The sequence below is a fragment of the Lycium barbarum genome, chromosome 4 (genome assembly GCF_019175385.1).
Source record: "Lycium barbarum isolate Lr01 chromosome 4, ASM1917538v2, whole genome shotgun sequence".
Classification (NCBI taxonomy): domain Eukaryota; kingdom Viridiplantae; phylum Streptophyta; class Magnoliopsida; order Solanales; family Solanaceae; genus Lycium; species Lycium barbarum.
The window spans coordinates 1,151,173-1,171,211 of record NC_083340.1 but is presented as its reverse complement, the minus strand read 5'-3'; the positions used below and the strand labels follow the sequence as shown (position 1 = coordinate 1,171,211).

General features: G+C 37.3%; 1 protein-coding gene and 1 pseudogene across 2 annotated transcripts; both read right to left on the bottom strand.

The window, feature by feature from the left end:
• Nucleotides 1-318: 318 nt before the first annotated feature.
• Nucleotides 319-9,886, bottom strand: LOC132634757 (transcription initiation factor TFIID subunit 12b-like). 2 transcript variants are annotated; one of them, XM_060350805.1, is made up of 9 exons: nt 9,273-9,886; nt 8,611-8,823; nt 6,804-7,286; nt 6,366-6,440; nt 4,336-4,414; nt 3,092-3,156; nt 2,780-2,815; nt 2,473-2,701; nt 319-671 (listed from the first exon to the last, which is right to left on the bottom strand). In XM_060350805.1, the coding sequence occupies exons 1-8, from the start codon at nt 9,813-9,815 to the stop codon at nt 2,525-2,527; spliced, it is 1,671 nt and encodes a 556-aa protein (XP_060206788.1). In that variant the 5' UTR covers nt 9,816-9,886; the 3' UTR covers nt 319-671; nt 2,473-2,524. The 2 variants fall into 2 exon arrangements, with proteins under 2 accessions (XP_060206788.1, XP_060206787.1); XM_060350804.1 differs by having other exon boundaries at nt 6,804-7,352; nt 9,273-9,883.
• A 1,642-nt stretch (nt 9,887-11,528) lies between these two features.
• Nucleotides 11,529-18,303, bottom strand: LOC132637053 (uncharacterized; annotated as a pseudogene).
• Nucleotides 18,304-20,039: the final 1,736 nt, after the last annotated feature.

The following is a 20,039-nucleotide window of genomic DNA, read 5'->3' as shown; positions in this document are numbered from 1 at the left end:
TACAAGTGCTTTCCTGAATTGCCAAGAGCATTTCAATAGGCGTTTGGCCATGAAAACCAACATTTTTTCACTTTATTTGGAATTATAAAGTTGGAGTTTGAAGATGGAGTTGTGTTTAACTATAATTTTTGTAAAGAAATATTTAATTATTTAAATGTACTGAAAGTGAAAAAAAGCGAAAACAGAATTTTAGGTGAAAATCCTAAAATCTCATGGCCAAATGGGTACTTAGATGAAGCTCTTGTAATGAATATGTCCAAAGGATTTACTACAATATTTTTCATGTCTCGCTATCGCTGTGAAATCTGAAAGGTACCATTGAAAAAAAAACGTTTGTGATTTGTAACATCATAAACCTGTTTGATACAGTGTTTAAACTATGATAAAAAGGGAAAACAAAGATTTAACCTCATTCTTTGGTATATTACAGAGAAGAGGTGGTAAACACACTAATATACAGGATTAGTAAACATGTCATCCAGAGGAGCATGGTGGAGAAACCTCACAGACTTGAATTAGCTACTGTTAACTGAACTGCATAATTACAGGCCTTCAAGACCAATCAACTATTGGTGGTTCATTCTACAATTTTTCTTCACATGCCTTAAAAGTCTCATAAAAACTTCCATTAAGCTACACCTATATAACCTATGCCTCCCCTCATTCTTGATCTGCAAAATGGAGAATATGATTAGCTCCGTAGATGTAAAATGGTAAGCAAAGTGCATGACAACTAAAAGAAGACCAACAACAACAACAACATCATACCCAGTTGGATCCCACAACGTGAGGTCTGGGGAGGGTAAAGTGTACGCAGACCTTACCCCCACCTTGGAAGGTAGGGAGGCTGCTTCCGAAAGACCCTCGGCTCAAAACAAAACAAGGGAAAAGAGTCAGATACGGATAAGCAAATCAAAACCATATGAAAATGAGAAATAGTAAGAGCAACGAAGTCATGATAAAATAACAAAGATAGACAAGACCAACACATAGAAGCAGGGTAAAAATACTCCTAATACGAGAAAGGAAACCTCGCGGCCCCCACTAACCCTCTACCCTGATACTCGACCTCCACCCCCTCCTATCACTTGTCATGTCCTCGGTAAGCTGGAGTAACGCCATGTCCTGCCGAATCACCTCTCCCCAGGCCTTCTTTGGCCTACCCCTCCCTCTCTTCAGGCCAACCACTGCCATCCTCTCACACCTCCTCACTGGCGCATCAGCGCATCTCCGCTACACGTGGCCGAACCACCTCAACCTCCCTTCCCGCATCTTATCCACCATAGGGGCCACACCCACCTTATCCCGAATCACTTCATTCCGAATCCTATCTCTCCTGGTATGCCCGCACATTCATCTCAGCATCCGCATCTCAGCTACCTTCATCTTCTGGGCATGCGCTTTCTTAACTGGCCAGCATTCCGTCCCATACAACATAGCCGGTCTAATCACCGCTTTGTAGAACTTTCCCTTTAGAATAGGTGGCACCTTCTTATCACACAACACCCCCGATGCGAGCTTCCATTTCATCCATCCCGCTCCAATACGATATGTGACATCGTCATCAATCTCGCCAGTCCCTTGGATGATCGACCCCAGGTACTTGAAACTTTCTTTCTTCGGGATGACCTGAGTACTAGCTGCACGTCCTCGTCCTCTACTTGACTCCCATTACTGAACTTGCACAACTAAAAGAAGACCATGACAAATAACTTCTGACGTAAGAGCTAAATAGAGTGGTCAGCTGGATGTATGCAATAAGTATCCAGATGCCTCTAAAATTGGAAAGCATAGCTGTGGTGGCAAACTTACTTCAAAAAGCCCAAATAAACATTATTTCTACCAGCAATGCATGCTTAATTGGCTTGAGATAAAGCCTTTATATGTTGGTGATGCTGAGTTATCCAGAAAAGGATATGCCAGCTAGTAATTGTCATGGAGGGGTATAACAGCATCTCAGTAGCAGTATGTGCTATGTTCAGTATTATGCCAGAGATTGAAGGTAGCACTCTGGACTTCCACAAAAAAGCACAAAGCAAGCAATCAAGAGTTTTCGGATGAAACCTGGTGGCGTAGAGTTTCAGGACCTAGATTCTAACACGCGTGCAATGATACTAAATTTTCTTTACACCAACAGATGAGCAGAGAACTTCAATTGTACCCATTTATCACCAGAGGCATGTCACAACTAAAACCAATTTTTGATCTGATAAACCCAAGAACTAAACAACTGATTTGCAATGAAAACCAAAAAGCAATAACATTATTATCATTTAGTAGCAGCAAAGTCATATTTAGGCCTCCAGACTACATACAGCACATTCATCCAATGTGCAACTGATATTGGTCAAGAGAAGGATCACTTATACAAACTTGGTGATGGGACATGAAAATTCAGAGCCACTAAAGGCTGGGTTCTTCAGTAAACAAGCAAGTCAGAGTAGAATTCATCTTAAAAGCACTGATACTTACCATCAAGATCTGTACAGTTAACACGGGAGATACACCAAGAACTCCACGGACATCAAAACCTTGTCATCTCATGCAGCATTTGAGAAGCATTAGATTGTGAAACCAATTTGTCTGAACTTGGGGGTCTGATCATGTGATTTGAGTCACCCACTCCTGGTCTGACGGTCTCCTTAGCACTACTATTTGTACTTGTTGTTTCTGTTTGTGAGGCCTCAACCAGGGTACGTATCTGAGTCAAAGTAACAATGATTTAAAAAATATCCACCACGATCGAGGCAGGTTGTATTATATATAGAATTGCACTCACCACATCCAAACGCTTTTTATGGAGATCACTTGCTGACTGCACAGAGTTAAGAAGCACTATGTCATAGAAACAGCCTGAGTTTTCACCCAGTTTAAAATAACTAAAACCATTGATGAATAAGCAGATTACCAGCAATTGGTGGACTACAATCAGCAACTAAACCAATGAGCAGGGATGAGGTAAAGATATTTTGTCACAGATTACTTTTAGTAGTCATAATTCATGTCATTGTCATTATTCTACATTAGTGCAGATACACGAAGGGACTATACCACCATGAAAAGGCTAAGAAAGAGAGGCAGAGATACATACATTTTCTGGATAGTGTTTCCTCTCCTCACTCGAAAAGCCTGGAATAGTCAAATGCCAGTTTTTCTCTGTAGAAAATCACATTTAGATTAGAAAAATACCTCAGTTTCGTTTAATTCTTAATATATGATATAAACATCTTTAGATGATATAAACATCTCACTAAAATACCAATTGTACAACATATCCTAAATGTCTGCAGGCGTTTGCACATGAACATGCGCCCACTGCAAGCATATTAAAGACATCATAAAGTAGCCCTCTATGAGCGATATAGGGCATTAGGAAAAGCAGTTGGTCCTTACTGAAATTGATGTTTACGTATGCAAAATATTTGAGATAGTACCCTGACAATAAATGTTACCTGCTGTAGTTAAAACATGAAATGGGTGGAAAGTTTTAAACCACTTGATCTCTCTATATATACAACAACTAGAATGTCTTCTATCTTTCAGATGCATGGTCATATTGTTCTACCATTAGGGTCAAGTTAGATGTTTAAGTTCCTGGAACTCACATTCAGGAGCTTACTCAGGTATAGCATAGACTGCAGCTACTGTTAAGAGAGAGTTTGGTATCATTCCAATTTCACCCTATGTCTCCGAAGGGACAGAGAGAGCTTGGTATTAAAACTGTATGCTGTCATTGAAATTTTGCTAGCCACTCATAAATAAGAAAGTGTTGCATTTTAAGTATAGCATGCGTCCATTAGCAGATGAAAAGCCTAAAATGCATAAAAAAAATGAAGGAGATGATACGATAAAAGTTGGTATCAAAGTGAAAATGCTAGAGAAAAATGTTCAGCATGTAGCTCGATTTGTGAACATGATCTATGAGCTTTCCTAGTATCACCGGAAACTAAGAAACACGGAGAGGACAGCAGCTACTGGGAGAGCCTTAAACCAAAGGTATTTTATTTGTCTACAGATATAATAACCTTTGGCCCACGTTACATCAATCAGAATGTGGTCTAAATTTTGTAAAACTAAACATTCCACAGAGAAAGGATGGGTTTTTCCCTAAATGAGGAGTATCTCGCTACATAAGACTGTAAAGAACACACTAATTAACAGAAAGAAAATAAAAAGATATACTAAAACAAACATATATAGCAGAACAATACAGCCTTTATACCTAATAATATAATCTTTTCAAGTAATATATGTACCAAGTCATCATAGCACTCTTTCTAAATAATGGAAACAAACTAAAGAACAGGTCCTTTCTTTGCAGTTATAGGCACAAACCTAGATGTAACAGTACGTCCTTGGACTCCAAAGTTGAAGATTTCCGATGTTTCGCCAAATTGCAAGCAAATGTAGTAACCTACAATGAGACATCCAAACATAAGTACGTAAAAAGAATGACAAATAATCAATGTAAACATGTATGTCACTTTTCATGAACAATTATCTGCACAAGAAATGATAAATAATCAATGTAAACACATTCATGTATGTCACTTTTCATGAACAATTATTTGCACAAGAATTTTCGAGGAAGCTAGTGACCTATTAAGGGCGGTATTAATAAATTTTAGTTCAGAAAAAGATCAATATAAATATTGCAACAATTACCTGACCTAGTTGCAAAAAATATAGGTTACAAAGACAAAAACATGAGTATTAGCCGGAAAAAGAAAGAGGGCCACAGCCAGAGTCATAGAAGTGTGTAACTCTAGTTAAATTGAAGATGGCAGCAGAATTTTTCTTGAGAATGAGGATGGCAGCAGTTTATTGCCGACCGAAACATCATATTTGTGGCTATAAGGTCTGCTGGAAAGCTACCGTGTCCAAGGCGATAGATTAGATATGGTTGAGAAAATTTTCCAACCTTTGACCAAATGAAAACATGACTCACAAGTTGTAGCATATCACTATTTCATTAAGAATATAAACGACGAGTAGGGTATTAGGAAAATAAGCTTTTGACATCATTAATTACCACTCAAATAAAAATGCCAACCACTTTCCAGTGGTAGATATATTCTTAGACAACCACCAAGGCAGGAGAACTTCAATGTCCATGATTCACAAATCCAAGGGGCGATTGACATGATGATCTTATATCAGAGGGTCAAAAAGATTCCTTGCCATGCCTTTGACAGCGTTTAGCAGTTCAATTGGAATGGGATATGCAAAAAGTAAAAACATCATATTTGTGGCTATAAGGTCTGCTGGAAAGCTACCGTGTCCAAGGCGATAGATTAGATATGGTTGAGAAAATTTTCCAACCTTTGACCAAATGAAAACATGACTCACAAGTTGTAGCATATCACTATTTCATTAAGAATATAAACGACGAGTAGGGTATTAGGAAAATAAGCTTTTGACATCATTAATTACCACTCAAATAAAAATGCCAACCACTTTCCAGTGGTAGATATATTCTTAGACAACCACCAAGGCAGGAGAACTTCAATGTCCATGATTCACAAATCCAAGGGGCGATTGACATGATGATCTTATATCAGAGGGTCAAAAAGATTCCTTGCCATGCCTTTGACAGCGTTTAGCAGTTCAATTGGAATGGGATATGCAAAAAGTAAAAACATCATATTTGTGGCTATAAGGTCTGCTGGAAAGCTACCGTGTCCAAGGCGATAGATTAGATATGGTTGAGAAAATTTTCCAACCTTTGACCAAATGAAAACATGACTCACAAGTTGTAGCATATCACTATTTCATTAAGAATATAAACGACGAGTAGGGTATTAGGAAAATAAGCTTTTGACATCATTAATTACCACTCAAATAAAAATGCCAACCACTTTCCAGTGGTAGATATATTCTTAGACAACCACCAAGGCAGGAGAACTTCAATGTCCATGATTCACAAATCCAAGGGGCGATTGACATGATGATCTTATATCAGAGGGTCAAAAAGATTCCTTGCCATGCCTTTGACAGCGTTTAGCAGTTCAATTGGAATGGGATATGCAAAAAGTAATGAACAAGAGATTCCACAACAAACAAGATGAAGAAAAGAAAAAATGCAGAGAGAGGATTGAGGAGGGAAACCAGAATCATCAGGATGGCAAACCTGTCAAGCTCAAGCAAAAAAAAAAGAAAATATAGATATCTCCTTCAAGTACATAGTGTTCAAAAATTATACGGCCAAACAAGCTAGCACACTAATGATTTCACCCGAAAGGTAGTCAAAATCAGTGATAGCCAAATGTGACACACATAGCAAACCCCTAAACAAAAAATCTGCAACCGCCCTCCCCACAGAAGAGAAAGACATAAACAATGAACAAAGCATTTTCAAGCCTAACCGAATCAATGAAGTCATCAGCAATCTCTAGAAGAAGATCTTCAACTTCAGGATCAAGCTTTCCCTGTGAATCCACCTGAAACATTACAACAGTAATTGCTCGACGTCAGTGTGCAAAATCAGCTGGAGGAAAACTTTGCAATAGTAACAGTGTTGACCATACTATTAGCTTAGTTGAACTCACTATGGTCAGAAAAATATTCTAATTCAGTCGGGTTCATTATCCTCAGAAAATTAGTTCAAAGAAATTCTATGTGTTGTGATTGGAACTTTTGAAGTTGGGAAGGATGGGAGGAATGTTACCATCATCAGTATCACAAAAATTTTGAAGTTGATTTTGGGAACTTCAAAACTTAAGAAGATATCCATATTTCTTTTTGGAGTAACCAACACTGATAACGGGATTTTAGAGATTAAGAAAGTAAAGCGGATAAAGGACCTGTGAAACCAAATCCTGTATCTTTCTCTTTCCAAGAAGCTGATTGCTTGCTTCAGTCCCCTGACTTGAACTTCCCCCTGGAGTAGTTGTTCCGGATCCAGTAACATCTGGTTGTGATCCAGTTAAACTAAGAGATTTTTGGCCAGCTGGGGCAGCCATCCTTGGAGAAGACTGCTGCTGATGCAAAAGCTGTTGTGGCTGTTGTTGTTGCTGCTGCTGCTGTTGTTGCTGTTGCTGTTGCTGCATCTGAGGGTGCCCAATCTGTTGCTGCTGTTGTGCAATTTGGGATAGTTGTTGTGGGTTCAAACCCATTGAATTTTGGTGCAACTGTTGGGGTGAAGCTAATTGCTGCTGCATAAGCATTTGTTGCGGTCTCTGCTGTTGAAGACGATAGGAGGGGGAATTAGGAGTAGAAATTGCAGGCATTTGCTTCAACCACTGCTGCTGTGATGAATTGTTCTGCATTATTGCAGATTGTCCATTCTGAGTCAACCCAGGTAACTGAGAGTTAATAAATGACGTCCTTGAAAGGCTCTGAGCCGACATTTTCTACAGCAAATTGTAACGTCAACGTGAGCAATAAAAACGAATACTGAAACACAAGGAAGCCGACAAGAGACTATTGGATTATACATTGAGGATTACATGTGATTTATTGAAAAGGGAAAGCAAAATTAAAGAAGTAGATATATTCGTATAAATATGACAGTCTTAAATGACCGTCAGCTTCAAATATCTAGCGAAATGACGACATCCACAATTCTGAAGCACTTTATAACCAGATTTCATCTTCATTGATTCAATTAACTTGTAATTAAACAAGGATATTGTTGTTCCTGAGGACATTTCCGTTATCTTTGTAGCGAAGTGCAAAAATTAACCAGACGAGTAGGAGGAGTTCATGTGCACCTACGGTGACTTCAATAACAATATCTAGGGGTGTCAAAGATGCCCCAAAAGTTGATGGCCCACCCAATCCGCGCAAAATTTTATAGGTTGGGCTCAAGATAATTTCATATTGGGCTGATTTTAGCCCAATCCAACATAGCCCATTTTAAAGTGATCTCCAACTTAACCCAATACTAGCCCATTTTTAAGATTTACTTTAATTTGAGTTTATTGCTTGAGATTTGCTTTATTTTTTTCTATGTATTCACTTTTCTTGTATCATGTATCGAATAAGTTTGGGGTGTATTTGATATTTGTGGAAATTTTTTCCATGAAAAAGATTTTTTCAAAAATATTACACAAAAAATGTTTCCCACGGAAATATTTTCCACAAAAAAATCACAAAAAATATTTTCCGCGAAGATATTTTCCCCGGAAAATGTTTTCCTAGAAAATAGACCCTTCAAAAAAACTAGGTCAAGTTGGGCAGGTCATGACCCAACCCATTTTTAGCCCAAATAATTTTTGGGCCGATCTTAGCCCAGCTCATTAATTACCTCAGCCCATTTTGACTTGCCCAATTTCAGCCCAACCCGGCCATTTGACACCCCTAACAATATCCATCGGCTAAGATCATTTTATCCAGTAAAAAAAGAGTAATTTATGGTTCTCTGCAGAGGTTAATTTTTTAATCTTGAATGAGGTAAGATTTTATTGGGCACCCTCAGATGCATCAACAGCTTTCTTTTGTTTATACAACTTGAGCTCAGATGTGAGAAAAATTGCGTCTAGATTTCCTGAAAGAGTCAGTCATCTCCCTTTTACCACGGTGTCAAGTGGAAAATTCAGCAGAATAAATGAGACGGTTAGTTTTTAACAACAAGCATATATTACTAGTAGCATGTTTCAAGATTGGCACCTGAGTAGACGTGAGAGGATTTTGCTGGGACAACTGCTGCCTCAACTGATTTTGATTCATCCTTTGTTGTTGTGCATATGCCAGGGCCCCGTTTGCCCTTAACTGAGGGCTCATGTTGAGAGATCCTATCATTCCCATTGCTTGTAAGGACTGGCCATGGGAATTCCCTGTATGGAACTGATTCCCCTGCATTAGACCTGCCTTCTGCCGTGGCTGCAACCACAATAGAACTCCTTTCATCAACACGTAAAGCACAACCATTTAAACTTAACCTCATCAAGAAATATAACAATGACAAATGACAGTTGCGTTTTTTTTTTTTTTTAAAACACCGCTAAATTCTCAAACGGTACATTGTCAAACAAAGTTCATGCATTTAATAGCTCGGGAATAGAATTAGTAAAACACAATACTAAAATTTGATTCTATTTGTGTTAATCCTATAAGTCTTGAAGTGATACCAACTAGCACGTGTACGCCCCAAACAAATTGGGGTCGTCTTCATTGACCATGTTTCTCCATTTAAGCTCAACTCATGTCATCATCACACCCAATAAAAAACAACAACATAACCAGTATAGTATATTCCCACAAGCGGAGCCTGGGGCATCAAGGAATTAAAATATGTATAAATAATAGCAGTAAGAACAATAAAATAATACCGAATTCAAAAATTGAGAATGCAAATTGTACTGAGCAGCTTGTCCAGATAACATGGGCAAATGGCCAGTCTGTCCCAATAAAGCTGCCCTATTTAAATTTCCACTACTCATCTGGCCACCACCTATTTGCTGTTGTTGTTGATTCTGTCCAGTTAATTGTTGATTCTGCTGTTGTTGTTGTTGTTGCTGGAGCGAAGTACCTCCAAAATTCATTTGACCATAAAGCCCTCCCCCTGATTGTTGTCTCATCAAACCTAATTGTTGTTGTTGTTGTTGTTGCATTTGAAACTGAGTCAACCTGGACATTGAAGGTGATCTCTGCATAGACATTAAGTTGTTGTTACTAGTACTAGAATTATTCTGTTGCTGTTGTTGGTGAGACTGAGATTGGGCTAACGGAATTTGAGGAATGTCAATTGTATTGTTGTTGTTGTTATTAGGAGGAGGAGAAGTCATGGTGGTGATTACGGGATTAGTTGTTGATGCTGTTACGGGTAATTCTATTATAGATTTGGGGGAGGAAGAAGATGCTATTTCAGCCATTATTGAATTCAATCGATACTTTTTCTTTTTGGTTTACTAATTAGCTCTACACATATTTGGGTTTTCTTTTCTTATTTCTTTATTAATAAAAATAGAGCCATAATGAGGGAAGGGGCTGTTTGGTTGGTAGTAGTAGTAACTGAGTTTTTGCATGACTATTCTTTTCATAATAATTACTAGAGAATCAATTATAACTAGACTTAATTCCTAAATAAGAGGAGGGAGGAGGGAGTCCCTATTTATTTATTTACCCTTTAATTATGAACGAGTTAATCAACACAATGCAATATGAGATTCTGTTATTTGATTATGATATTATGTTAATTGTCGAAATTAGAGAGAGTATCGACAAAAAAGTTGAACTATAAAGAGTAAAAAATTTATAGTAAGAAAAAGTAAGACGGGATGGAAATATCATAAGTTTAATGCATGAAACTCACAAAATTTTAACTATTTTTAAAGTAAAATTTCTAAGCAAGCACATGACCATTCTTTAATTTGCAAATATTATTTAACTTCAAACCTTCATTTATTTCAACTCCAATGAAATATTGGCACTTAATGTTCTGCTAATCAAACTGACATTTAAAAATTAATGTAAATCTATATTAACGATATTTAAGTCTCTAAAATTAGAAGAGATTACCGCAACATGCATTCCTCCCATTAAAATCCATTGACTTTAGCAGGAAAATAAATGGTTACTAAAAGTACTAATTCCTGATTAAAAAAATACGCAGAAGGAAAACGATTTCATCAAAGGAGGAGATGCGGGGGATTGAACCCCGTGCCTCTCGCATGCAAAGCGAGCGCTCTACCATTTGCTAATTAAAACACGGGAAAAGGGTCAAAAATACTCCTCTACTTTAAAAAAAAAGGGCTAAAAATATTCTCTGAACTTATTGTGAATCAAAAATACTCCTCTCATCCTTAAAGTTTTCAAATATACCCGTCTTGACGAAAATTATCCCCTAAAATAACCCTAAATCATTTTTTAAACTCGTTTCATCATTTAAACCCGACCCAACTAAATAATAACTCATAAGATCCCCTTATTATCCCAATACGTTGGTTTGAAGTTTGAGGGAATTGGGGGAATAAGGGGATCTTATGAGTTATTATTTAGTTAGGTGGGATTTAAATGATGAAGCGGGTTTAAAAAATAATTTTGAGTTATTTTGGGGGATAATTTCCGTCAACACAGGGTATATTTGAAAATTTTAAGGATGAGAGGGATATTTTTAGCCCAAAATAAGTTCAGGGGATATTTTTAGCCTTTTTTCAAAGTAGAGGGGTATTTTTGACCATTTTCCCTTAAAACAAATAGGAAAAGCATATCCTTTTGACATGATAGATCAAATCAACAACTACCACATGTCAGTCTCAAACAAGTCGCGGTCAGCTATATATGAATTTCACTGCTTCATTTATGCTCAACTCATGCACATGGTAGATCAAATCGCTGCTTTAAAATAGGGGTTGCACCATCAACAACTTATGGGCATGGGATATGGGGAGGGGCATGCTAGCTGGGATATGAATAGTTTACCAAGTCGAATAAAAAAAAATGCTGGCTGGGATATGACCAACTAAAATCATTTAAGCAAGAACAGCAGTATTACTGGCTGTTTACCGATATGGGGGAAGGCAAATAAAATTGCTCTCAACTTCAAGACCTTAAATTAAAAGCGCTACCGAGGTGTGTACAGAAGGTTAAATCGCACAAAAAGTAGCATTCTCATATGAAATATAAAGGTTAGTGAACTGTTTGCCCAGCAGCATCAGGCTTATTCCAAAAAACAAACCTCTTATGATATTGAAATTACAGGAATCCAGACCTAGCTTCATGTACACTTCTACCACTACTACTATGTCCACTTGACTTGCCCGTATTGAGAATTGGTGGGATCTGACCTTGCATATCAGCAAGCTCTCTCACACGCGAGAGAATTGGAGCAGGGATCGGAACTGAAGCCTGTTTCCGGGAATTCAGAATCTGCACCATCACTAATATGGCATTAAGAAAAATACTATGATAAATCCCAGAGCTTCCACAAACTGAGTGGGTGTGGAGGGGTGATGCTCCGACTGTTAACAAATACAGAAACAAAGCGCACCAGCTCCCACCTCTCCCTCCCTTTCTGTGCCTTCTCAAAATTAGTAAAAGGAAAATTAAGCAAGTATGAGACAAAAACATGTGGTTTGAAACTGCAGCCGCCTAATAGAGTAAAAATCTATTACTAATTCCTTTTGATAAGTTGGGTACTACTATATCAACTAGGTATATCACCACTTTCTACTGAAACAGAGTGAATGTCTGAAGCCATCTTAGAGTTGAAATTAGTCTTGCTAAAATCATCAAGAACAATGAAACAGCTTGCATAATAATAATTCTAATAATGCTCACCCCTTTTTCTGCAGGAAACTGCACAAAACTAGCTTTCAGCAGATTTCTCCACTTGTCCTTTAAGTACATCGGTGATTTGCAGAATTACCTCACATGTACGGAAACAGCCTGAACTAATTTATTTCCAATGAAATCAATTACTAGATTCAACTGTACAAGCCAATACCAACCTTTAGGTCCACCGAAGTTCGATAAGGGCAAGATGCAAAAGCAAGCTGTTTTATCTCAGACCATCTACCAGCACCATACCTTGCTACACCTTCCACTAGCTTAACAACCTCATTGATAGTCCAAGGCCGATGATGTTTTCTCCTCATTCCTGCTTTTTGGGTGGGTATAGTTGCCACATTATCATCTGAATTGTCCTCAGAGCAGTCATTCAGCTCTATGTCATTCTCTAGCTCAACAATTTTCATCCCAGTGTAATGCTCGTCTTTTCCACAAGCAGCAATAAGCTAAGAAGACAAAAGGAGTTCCACAATTTGAGAATTGGAGAGGGAGAAAAAGAAAATTGAGAGCCACCAACAAAAATATATCAAATAAAATTTTGACGCAACGCGAGGATGAGACTATATTGACAACAAAAGAAGTACATTTGAGCCGGAGGTTGGGTCCCATGGATATTGAAAAATGAATAAAGAAGGAAATGGTTCTGACTGTCCAATGGTTGAGCCATGTTTGCATCAATACAAATCTTTCAAAAGCATAAGAAAAAGAGAACCAATATGACCCAAACTAAAGTGGGTAGCAAGTGATTCTATATCTATCCAGTAATACAAATATGTTTTGGTCAGACCTCTCCGGTTCCAATAGTTTCCATTGCAAGGAAAGAAAATTCCGTTAGACCAATCACTAATTCTATTTAACAAAAGAGACTCCAATCTCAAAGTGGCTAAAAAAAAACTGAACCTGGTTCATGCCTGGTTTGAATTTTTTATGTCCTTGAAATGCAGAAATCGCTGCACCAAGTAACTTCAAAGCCAGAAAATCCAACAAATTGATGTCTATTGCAAATTCAACCAGGAAAAGAATTACATTGTTATTAAAATTCTATTAAAGAAGGGAGTTAAAAACATAATACTGTGAGATGGAAAAAAATCAAATTGGCTGGACTCTCTTTCTTCATTATAAGGAGTTGTTTCTTTTATTTTTATTTTTTTTGTGACGGTGTCAGGACCAGCTTACACGCACCTCAATTATTCCAGCTACCTCCTAATAGCACAGTACCAGGTAATTTTGGCCACAAGGGAAGTAATCACCTAGTGTTTTTTAGCTTCCGCTGGGACGGACTTGAACCTAAGACCTCATGGTTGGGGTAGTGGTTGTGATCCAAAAGTTAATACAATAAAGAAGACATTCCTGTGCAACAACATCATGAGGCATTCTCAACAGGATTAGTTATATTTTTTAGTTACAAACAAAAGGAAGAAATACAACAACAACAAATATCCAATGTAACCCCGCAAGTGGGGTCTGGGGAGGGTGGTGTGTACGCAGACCTTACCCCTACCTTGTGAAAGGTAGTACAAGTACAACTAATGATATAAAGTGTAAACTCATGAAACAGCCAAAACTGGAATTTAATGATAGAGAAGGAAAATAAAAACACAATCGTTCAAAATTATAAAGGGAATACGGACTTACAGAGAACCTTTAAATTAGTCCATCTCCCAAAGAGATAGACTTGTTTTCTTTTTTGAAGATAAAGTTGACCAGTTTTCAAAATAAAGTCAAAAATGGTTAAATTTGTACTTTGGGAATAAAATTTAGATATCTAAAAAAGTATTTTAAAGACAGATACTAAGTTGTGATTCTTTCAATTTAAAAATGACACAAAAACATTAAAAGTCTTGAGTCATAGATCAATTTTTCCGCCACCCGGAAAGCAAAAAGGGACAATCATTTTGGGTTATAGAGAGCAACATTTAACTAAAGTAATATTGCAAGTGATTTGGAAACATCAAGCACACACAGAATTCAGAGGCAAACAGCAGAAATGGGAAGTTCTATTTACAGGCTGTTGAGTCCACCCAGGAGATGAACTGGTCTTGATCAGGTCATTATTTCTCTTATCATCTTCTTGTGGCCCAGATACGTCCAAACCACTCCTTACTTGTCTGGTTGCCATGTCCATACCACTGGGCTGAAATTCCTGCAATATTTAACTTGAAGTACATCAATAACCAGAGGTACAAAAACTAATCTTTCCATCAGCCATAGTAGTACATGACATTGGAGCTGAAATTCAGTCTAAAAACCATGTAATTTACTTCGAAAGATAAATGATTCAGCTTGATATAGGCATTACAAATTCATTGAGAAACACACACACACACTCTGATATAGAGTTAGTATGACAAATGCACTTCAAACTGAAACTAAAATAATCTACGCAAGGAAGAAGAGTATAGCTAAATTGCATGCGATCCAGGTAACCCAAAAGTTTCATTCACATGGATAGAGAGTACAAAGTGATGTCTACATGGTATTTGCGGGGGTTTGTATGTTTTATACGCATAGAAACAACTATAAGTCCTTATATACAAATACATGCTAGGAATAAGCCATCTAAGCATTTACATGTCAATATTTAACATATTTATATTTACCAAAAGAGGCATGAAGTTCGCACGCGGACGGCTCCTTCGAATCCGAGAAACAAATGGAATTTGAACCCCAGAACCTCCTAAAGAATCTTGCCTGGTGACCAGAGGTCTCACATTCGACCTAACATTTTTGGTGGGCCTCATATGAGTTTCTGGACATGGAAATCGGTATCTGGAGATTTTATCCGGTGATGCTAACTTTTCACTGGATTCCCTAGATTCTATTTCTGAAAGTTCTTCAATATATCTTTTTGTTGGTTTGCGAGCTCTTTTGGCTGTTCTCTGCTCTGTGTACAGATCTTTAGTAACATTACAACTTTCAAAGGCGGAACTGGAAACATCTGCCCCAGAAAAATCAGCATCATCATTTATTCTGTTATCATGGTCACCTAACGACTCTCTAGAGTCTGAATTTGCCACTCCATCTTCAGAATGTGCAGAAATTCTGCTCTTTACATGATGACATATTTGTTCTTCACCTTTCGTCACCACTACATTATCTCTTATTATGAAAGTAGTGCATGAAAAATCACATGAATTAGTCAGCCCCATGGTAATCCTCCTCTTAAGCCACTGTTTGTCCTTGACAGAAGTTTCCCTTCCAAAAGTTGCTTTAAAAGTTTCCTGAAGTTCTTTAACTGTTAGGTTGTCTAAACATATTTTCCCCTCCAACTTTGAAAAGTCTGGCTACCAACTAGAACCGGCAGCAGAAGTTGATGGTGTATCCTCATTTGGTGCGTCTTGGGAATTGGAGGATACCTCGGTCCTCACAGATAGGTCAATATTGCTGAGTTCTGAGCAACGAGCCAATCCATGAACAGCCACCTGGAAGATTATTCCAGTCTAAATCAGTCGAAGATGACTAATGAGTAGCAATACAATCACTACTAACATTACTAGAAGCAAACCGAAGTATATAAAAACCATAATATACTTCTTCAGACTCTATAATAGCGCGCGAAAGAGAAACGCCAAACAAGATACAACAATTAACTCTAACAGGTGAATGATTCACCAACAAAAAATACAGTTCACCACACGGAAAATTTTGTCGACACAGTAACAAGAAAAATAAGTTGCGCGAAACTAGTTTATGCCAACGATATGAATCCTCTGAATCAATATCGCTCTATTCGGGCTCATTTTAGCAGATGTAAAGCACGCCTAGGTGAGTAGAAACATATTGTTCCTTTACAGCGATCCTCCTTTTTTCTAAACTGCTTTAACTATCTTTAATATGATAGTCAGCATACTACAACCTTCCTTTATCTAGCTATGTAAGATAATACAACAATCTCATCCTAAAAGATTACTCACTCTGTTCCGTTTTATATGGCAGTCTTTCCATTTCAATTTGTTCCCAAAAGAATGTCAGATTTCTGTACTTGGAAACAATTTAACTTTTAACTTCTCATTTTACCCTTAATGACATACTTTTATAACCACATAAATGTGATGGAATGTTTAAGACTACAAGATCAAAAAGCCATACCCGCAAGGGTGGCTCAGTTGGTTGAGTATGGGGCTTTCATAATGGAGGTCTCAGGTTCGAAACCCCCTGCCTACGACAGCAGGGGATTTGCCTTCTGAGTCGAGCTCGTCACACGGGGCTTGCCTAGTGCGGGTTATCTCTCCTGTGTGGTTTGCGAGCTATTACACAGGAGCTGGGTTTACCCTGTGCGCACCCGAAGGGTAGCGGCTGTGGGTTCCCATGTCATCAAAAAAAAAAAAAAAGATCAAAAAGCCATCATTTCTTTCTACTCCGTGCCAAGTCAAATGCCACCACACATATAATGAAACAGAGAAAGTAAGAAAAAGGCCCTAGATCAAGGAGATGTAGGAAGTAAAGCTGAAGAGTGCTACTTACATACCTTTTCAGGAGCTTCAATCTGTCCCAAGTCGGGCACTGGGTCAACTAACACATTTGACTTTTCTGCACCAACTTTGGGGTTTGCAGACTCTAATTTACCTGAAAATAATTCTCATTAGGAAAAGGTCGAAAAGAACCACCTTTATCTCAAATAATTTGAAGACAAATGAATTACTTAAAATCTAGTTCTAAACCTTCTGGAACTTGAAAAGGATTTCTCTCCAGAAGATATCCTTCAGTTCTGCAGGATTCTGAAGTCTGTCCAGTATCTGGGACAAGCTTGGGTTCACACTTATCATCTACAAGCAAGTCGTCCACCGCCATAATTTCATCCTGAGTTGCCGGGACTAATCTCCCTCGCCATTCACCTACACAGTTGGTAATGACCATCATTTACTCACTAAAACCTAACAAGCTTGGTTCTCCTGTTACAAGTTGAATGTGTGATTTACCTTTACAACTTGGGAATTAAGTTCTTGAAGGAAATTTGGACGAAAAACAGAATTCCAACTATTATTGACCCAAGTGTGCATTACACTTAAAAGTCACGGGAATTGTAAAATAGGACCAATTCAAAAAAAATCATTTATGAGGAAAAGAAATGTCAACCGCAAAACAAAAGGTAGCACATAAGGCATTGTAGAAAGCAAACACCTTTCTATAACTACCTTCTGCAGAATCCAAAACTTGTATTCTCTTTCCAGCAAGAATGAATAAATAATATGATGACCCTTATAAAGAAAATAGTTCTTCGTCACCTCAAAATAGGGGGAGACAGTCAAAAGGGCAATCGTGATGCTAATTAATATATAGAGTTGAGCTCAAGGGATACTTCTTTCCAATTAGTCTTTACCTAGAGATATTCGATGAACATGATCAAAAAACAAGAGAGCTAACATCAACGCTCTTGGTAATCGCCTAAAATTTTCTTAAGTAACTATCTCACCACCACCACGCCTTTTCCATTTTGAGAAGTCTGATAAAACTCTCATTCACCTCTCTTTACGTGCGGATTAAGCCTTTAGCAGCTTTACCAGCACCAAGTACAAATCATGAACTTTCTTTGATTATTTGTCGAAAAGGAGATTCAAGCTGGAATAAAGAAAAACGATCAGGTATTGACCAAGAAGAACCCTCAAAACTGCAAGTAAGCATATATATTTGTTCCATATTGAGAAAGCAAAATAGCCTCCAAGCATTCGCTAATTTTTTTTTTTTTTTGGGATAACCGTGGTGTCCGGACCAGCTTGCGCGCACCTCGACTAATTCCACGGGAAACTTGCCACCTCCTACCAGCAACAGATACCGGGTAACTCTGGAAGAAATCACCTAGTGTTTTGTCTCTACTGGGATCCACTAGGCCACACCCTTGGGTGCAAGCATTCGCTAATCACTAGCAACTCAAATCTTTCCATAAAGTAGAGAAAATAAAAACGAGCATATGCCCTAGTAATTATGCCTACAAACTTTACACTCATTTAACTTATGAATTAGGAGTAGAGGTGGTCATACCCGGACAAGCTGGTAAACAATAGGATCAGCAATCTCCTTGGTGTTTGTTACCGGAACAACACTATCCTCAATTTTGGCTTCACTTGCCTCCATTGCAAATGCATAATATGCAACTGAAACACACAAATTTAACTATTTGAGAAAGTAGATTATAACTAGGCATTTGGCCATAGATTCCAAATATTTGGAATTTACACTGTGTATGTTGTTGTTATTTGGAATTTTGTGGAGTTGGAGTTGAAGATCGTTATACTTTTTGTAACAATATTTGAAATAATGTACATGTTTGAATGTACTTAAATATAACTTGAAAAGTAAGTTGAAAAACAGGTTATAGGCTGTTTGAAATACAACTTGAGGTTGAATTTGGAATTTTTATGGCCAAATACTGAGTGAAAAATTATTCCGGAAAAAAGTGAATATCTTTTATGGCCAAACGGGTCCTAAGAATCAAAACAACAAAATTCTCCAATTACAGCAACATCCAATGAATACCTAAATCATAATAACTTAACTAAATTTCGTCATCACAATTAACAAATATATAATATACTGGGAATTGCAATTGAACTCACCATAGGACCTGATGGAATTCCACAAGACCAGTCACATCATTGTTCCTACCTGAAATTCAAAATATTGAACAGAGATGAATAATTAACATTTTACTAATATTAGATGGTTAATTGGAATCTAAGAAATAAAGTATTTTTTTTTCTTGCTTATTATGGTTTATTTGGGAAATTTGCTTTTCCAGTACGCCGGGGTGCGCCTAGCGCGTGAAGTCCTCCAGAAAGTGGGATGCCAAAGAGCGCGTGAAGTCCGACGTAACACTGTAGTTCTCAAAGACTGTTCACGTGATGAAGTGGCACGTAAACAGGTGTCAATTAGATGATGAATTGACCATATTGGCCCTATGTCAAGGTAATTGGACTTTTACTTTGTCCTTCTCATAAAAACTACTAGCTCGTGATATTTATATTAATTGATGCATATTTTTAATAGATTTAAAAAATAATGTGACATGAGTAATTAATATTATGAGAAAATAAAAAAATAAAAATTATTTTCTCTTATTTTAATATGCTAAAAGTAATAAATAAAAATAAAAAATCTTTTTTTAGAATATGAATAAGTAATAGCTTGTTTGCATAAAATGACATGATAATGGGTTACTTCACCAGGCCGAATTGGAAACAAGACTGGTGGAGTACTAATAGTTTTGTCAGTCTTGTAAGGGCATTTTGCTTGCAACCTAATATTTTGTTTTCCTTAACACTTTTTAGTGTTAAAACAATAGTTGTAAAAAAAAAAAAAAAAAAACTGGACGATGTTGCGGGGATCTTATTACCCCTAAACAACTCTGAACTTACATTAATATGCCCTTTTTAACCACCTGGTGTGGTGTGTGTATATCACTCTCCTCGAGAGTGAGGAACCCATTTTTTTTTTTTTTAGTTATATGTATTATTCTATTTTTTCTCCGTTTATTATACTTTTTTCCTTCTTCTTCATTATTGGGCTGGTGGTGGTTTCATGGCTGCCAACGTCTATTTTCTCTTACCTACTCTACCCTTTTTCTTGTTTTACATTTTGGGTGTTTCTTAAGTTCCTGTGAGAAATGAAAGTTCACATTCATGATATAGCTAATCGTGTTTTTGTAAAGGTTTGTTTTGGGGTTCATTTTCAGATGATAAGAAAAATTAAATCATTTTGATTAGTTACAGTGAAAGCAATGAATTTCCTTCGTTGCAAAAAGGTTCTTACCGGTGAAAAGTGGGAGAAAACAATAATTTCGATTGTGAAGTTTTTAAGAAAAGTGGTGATTG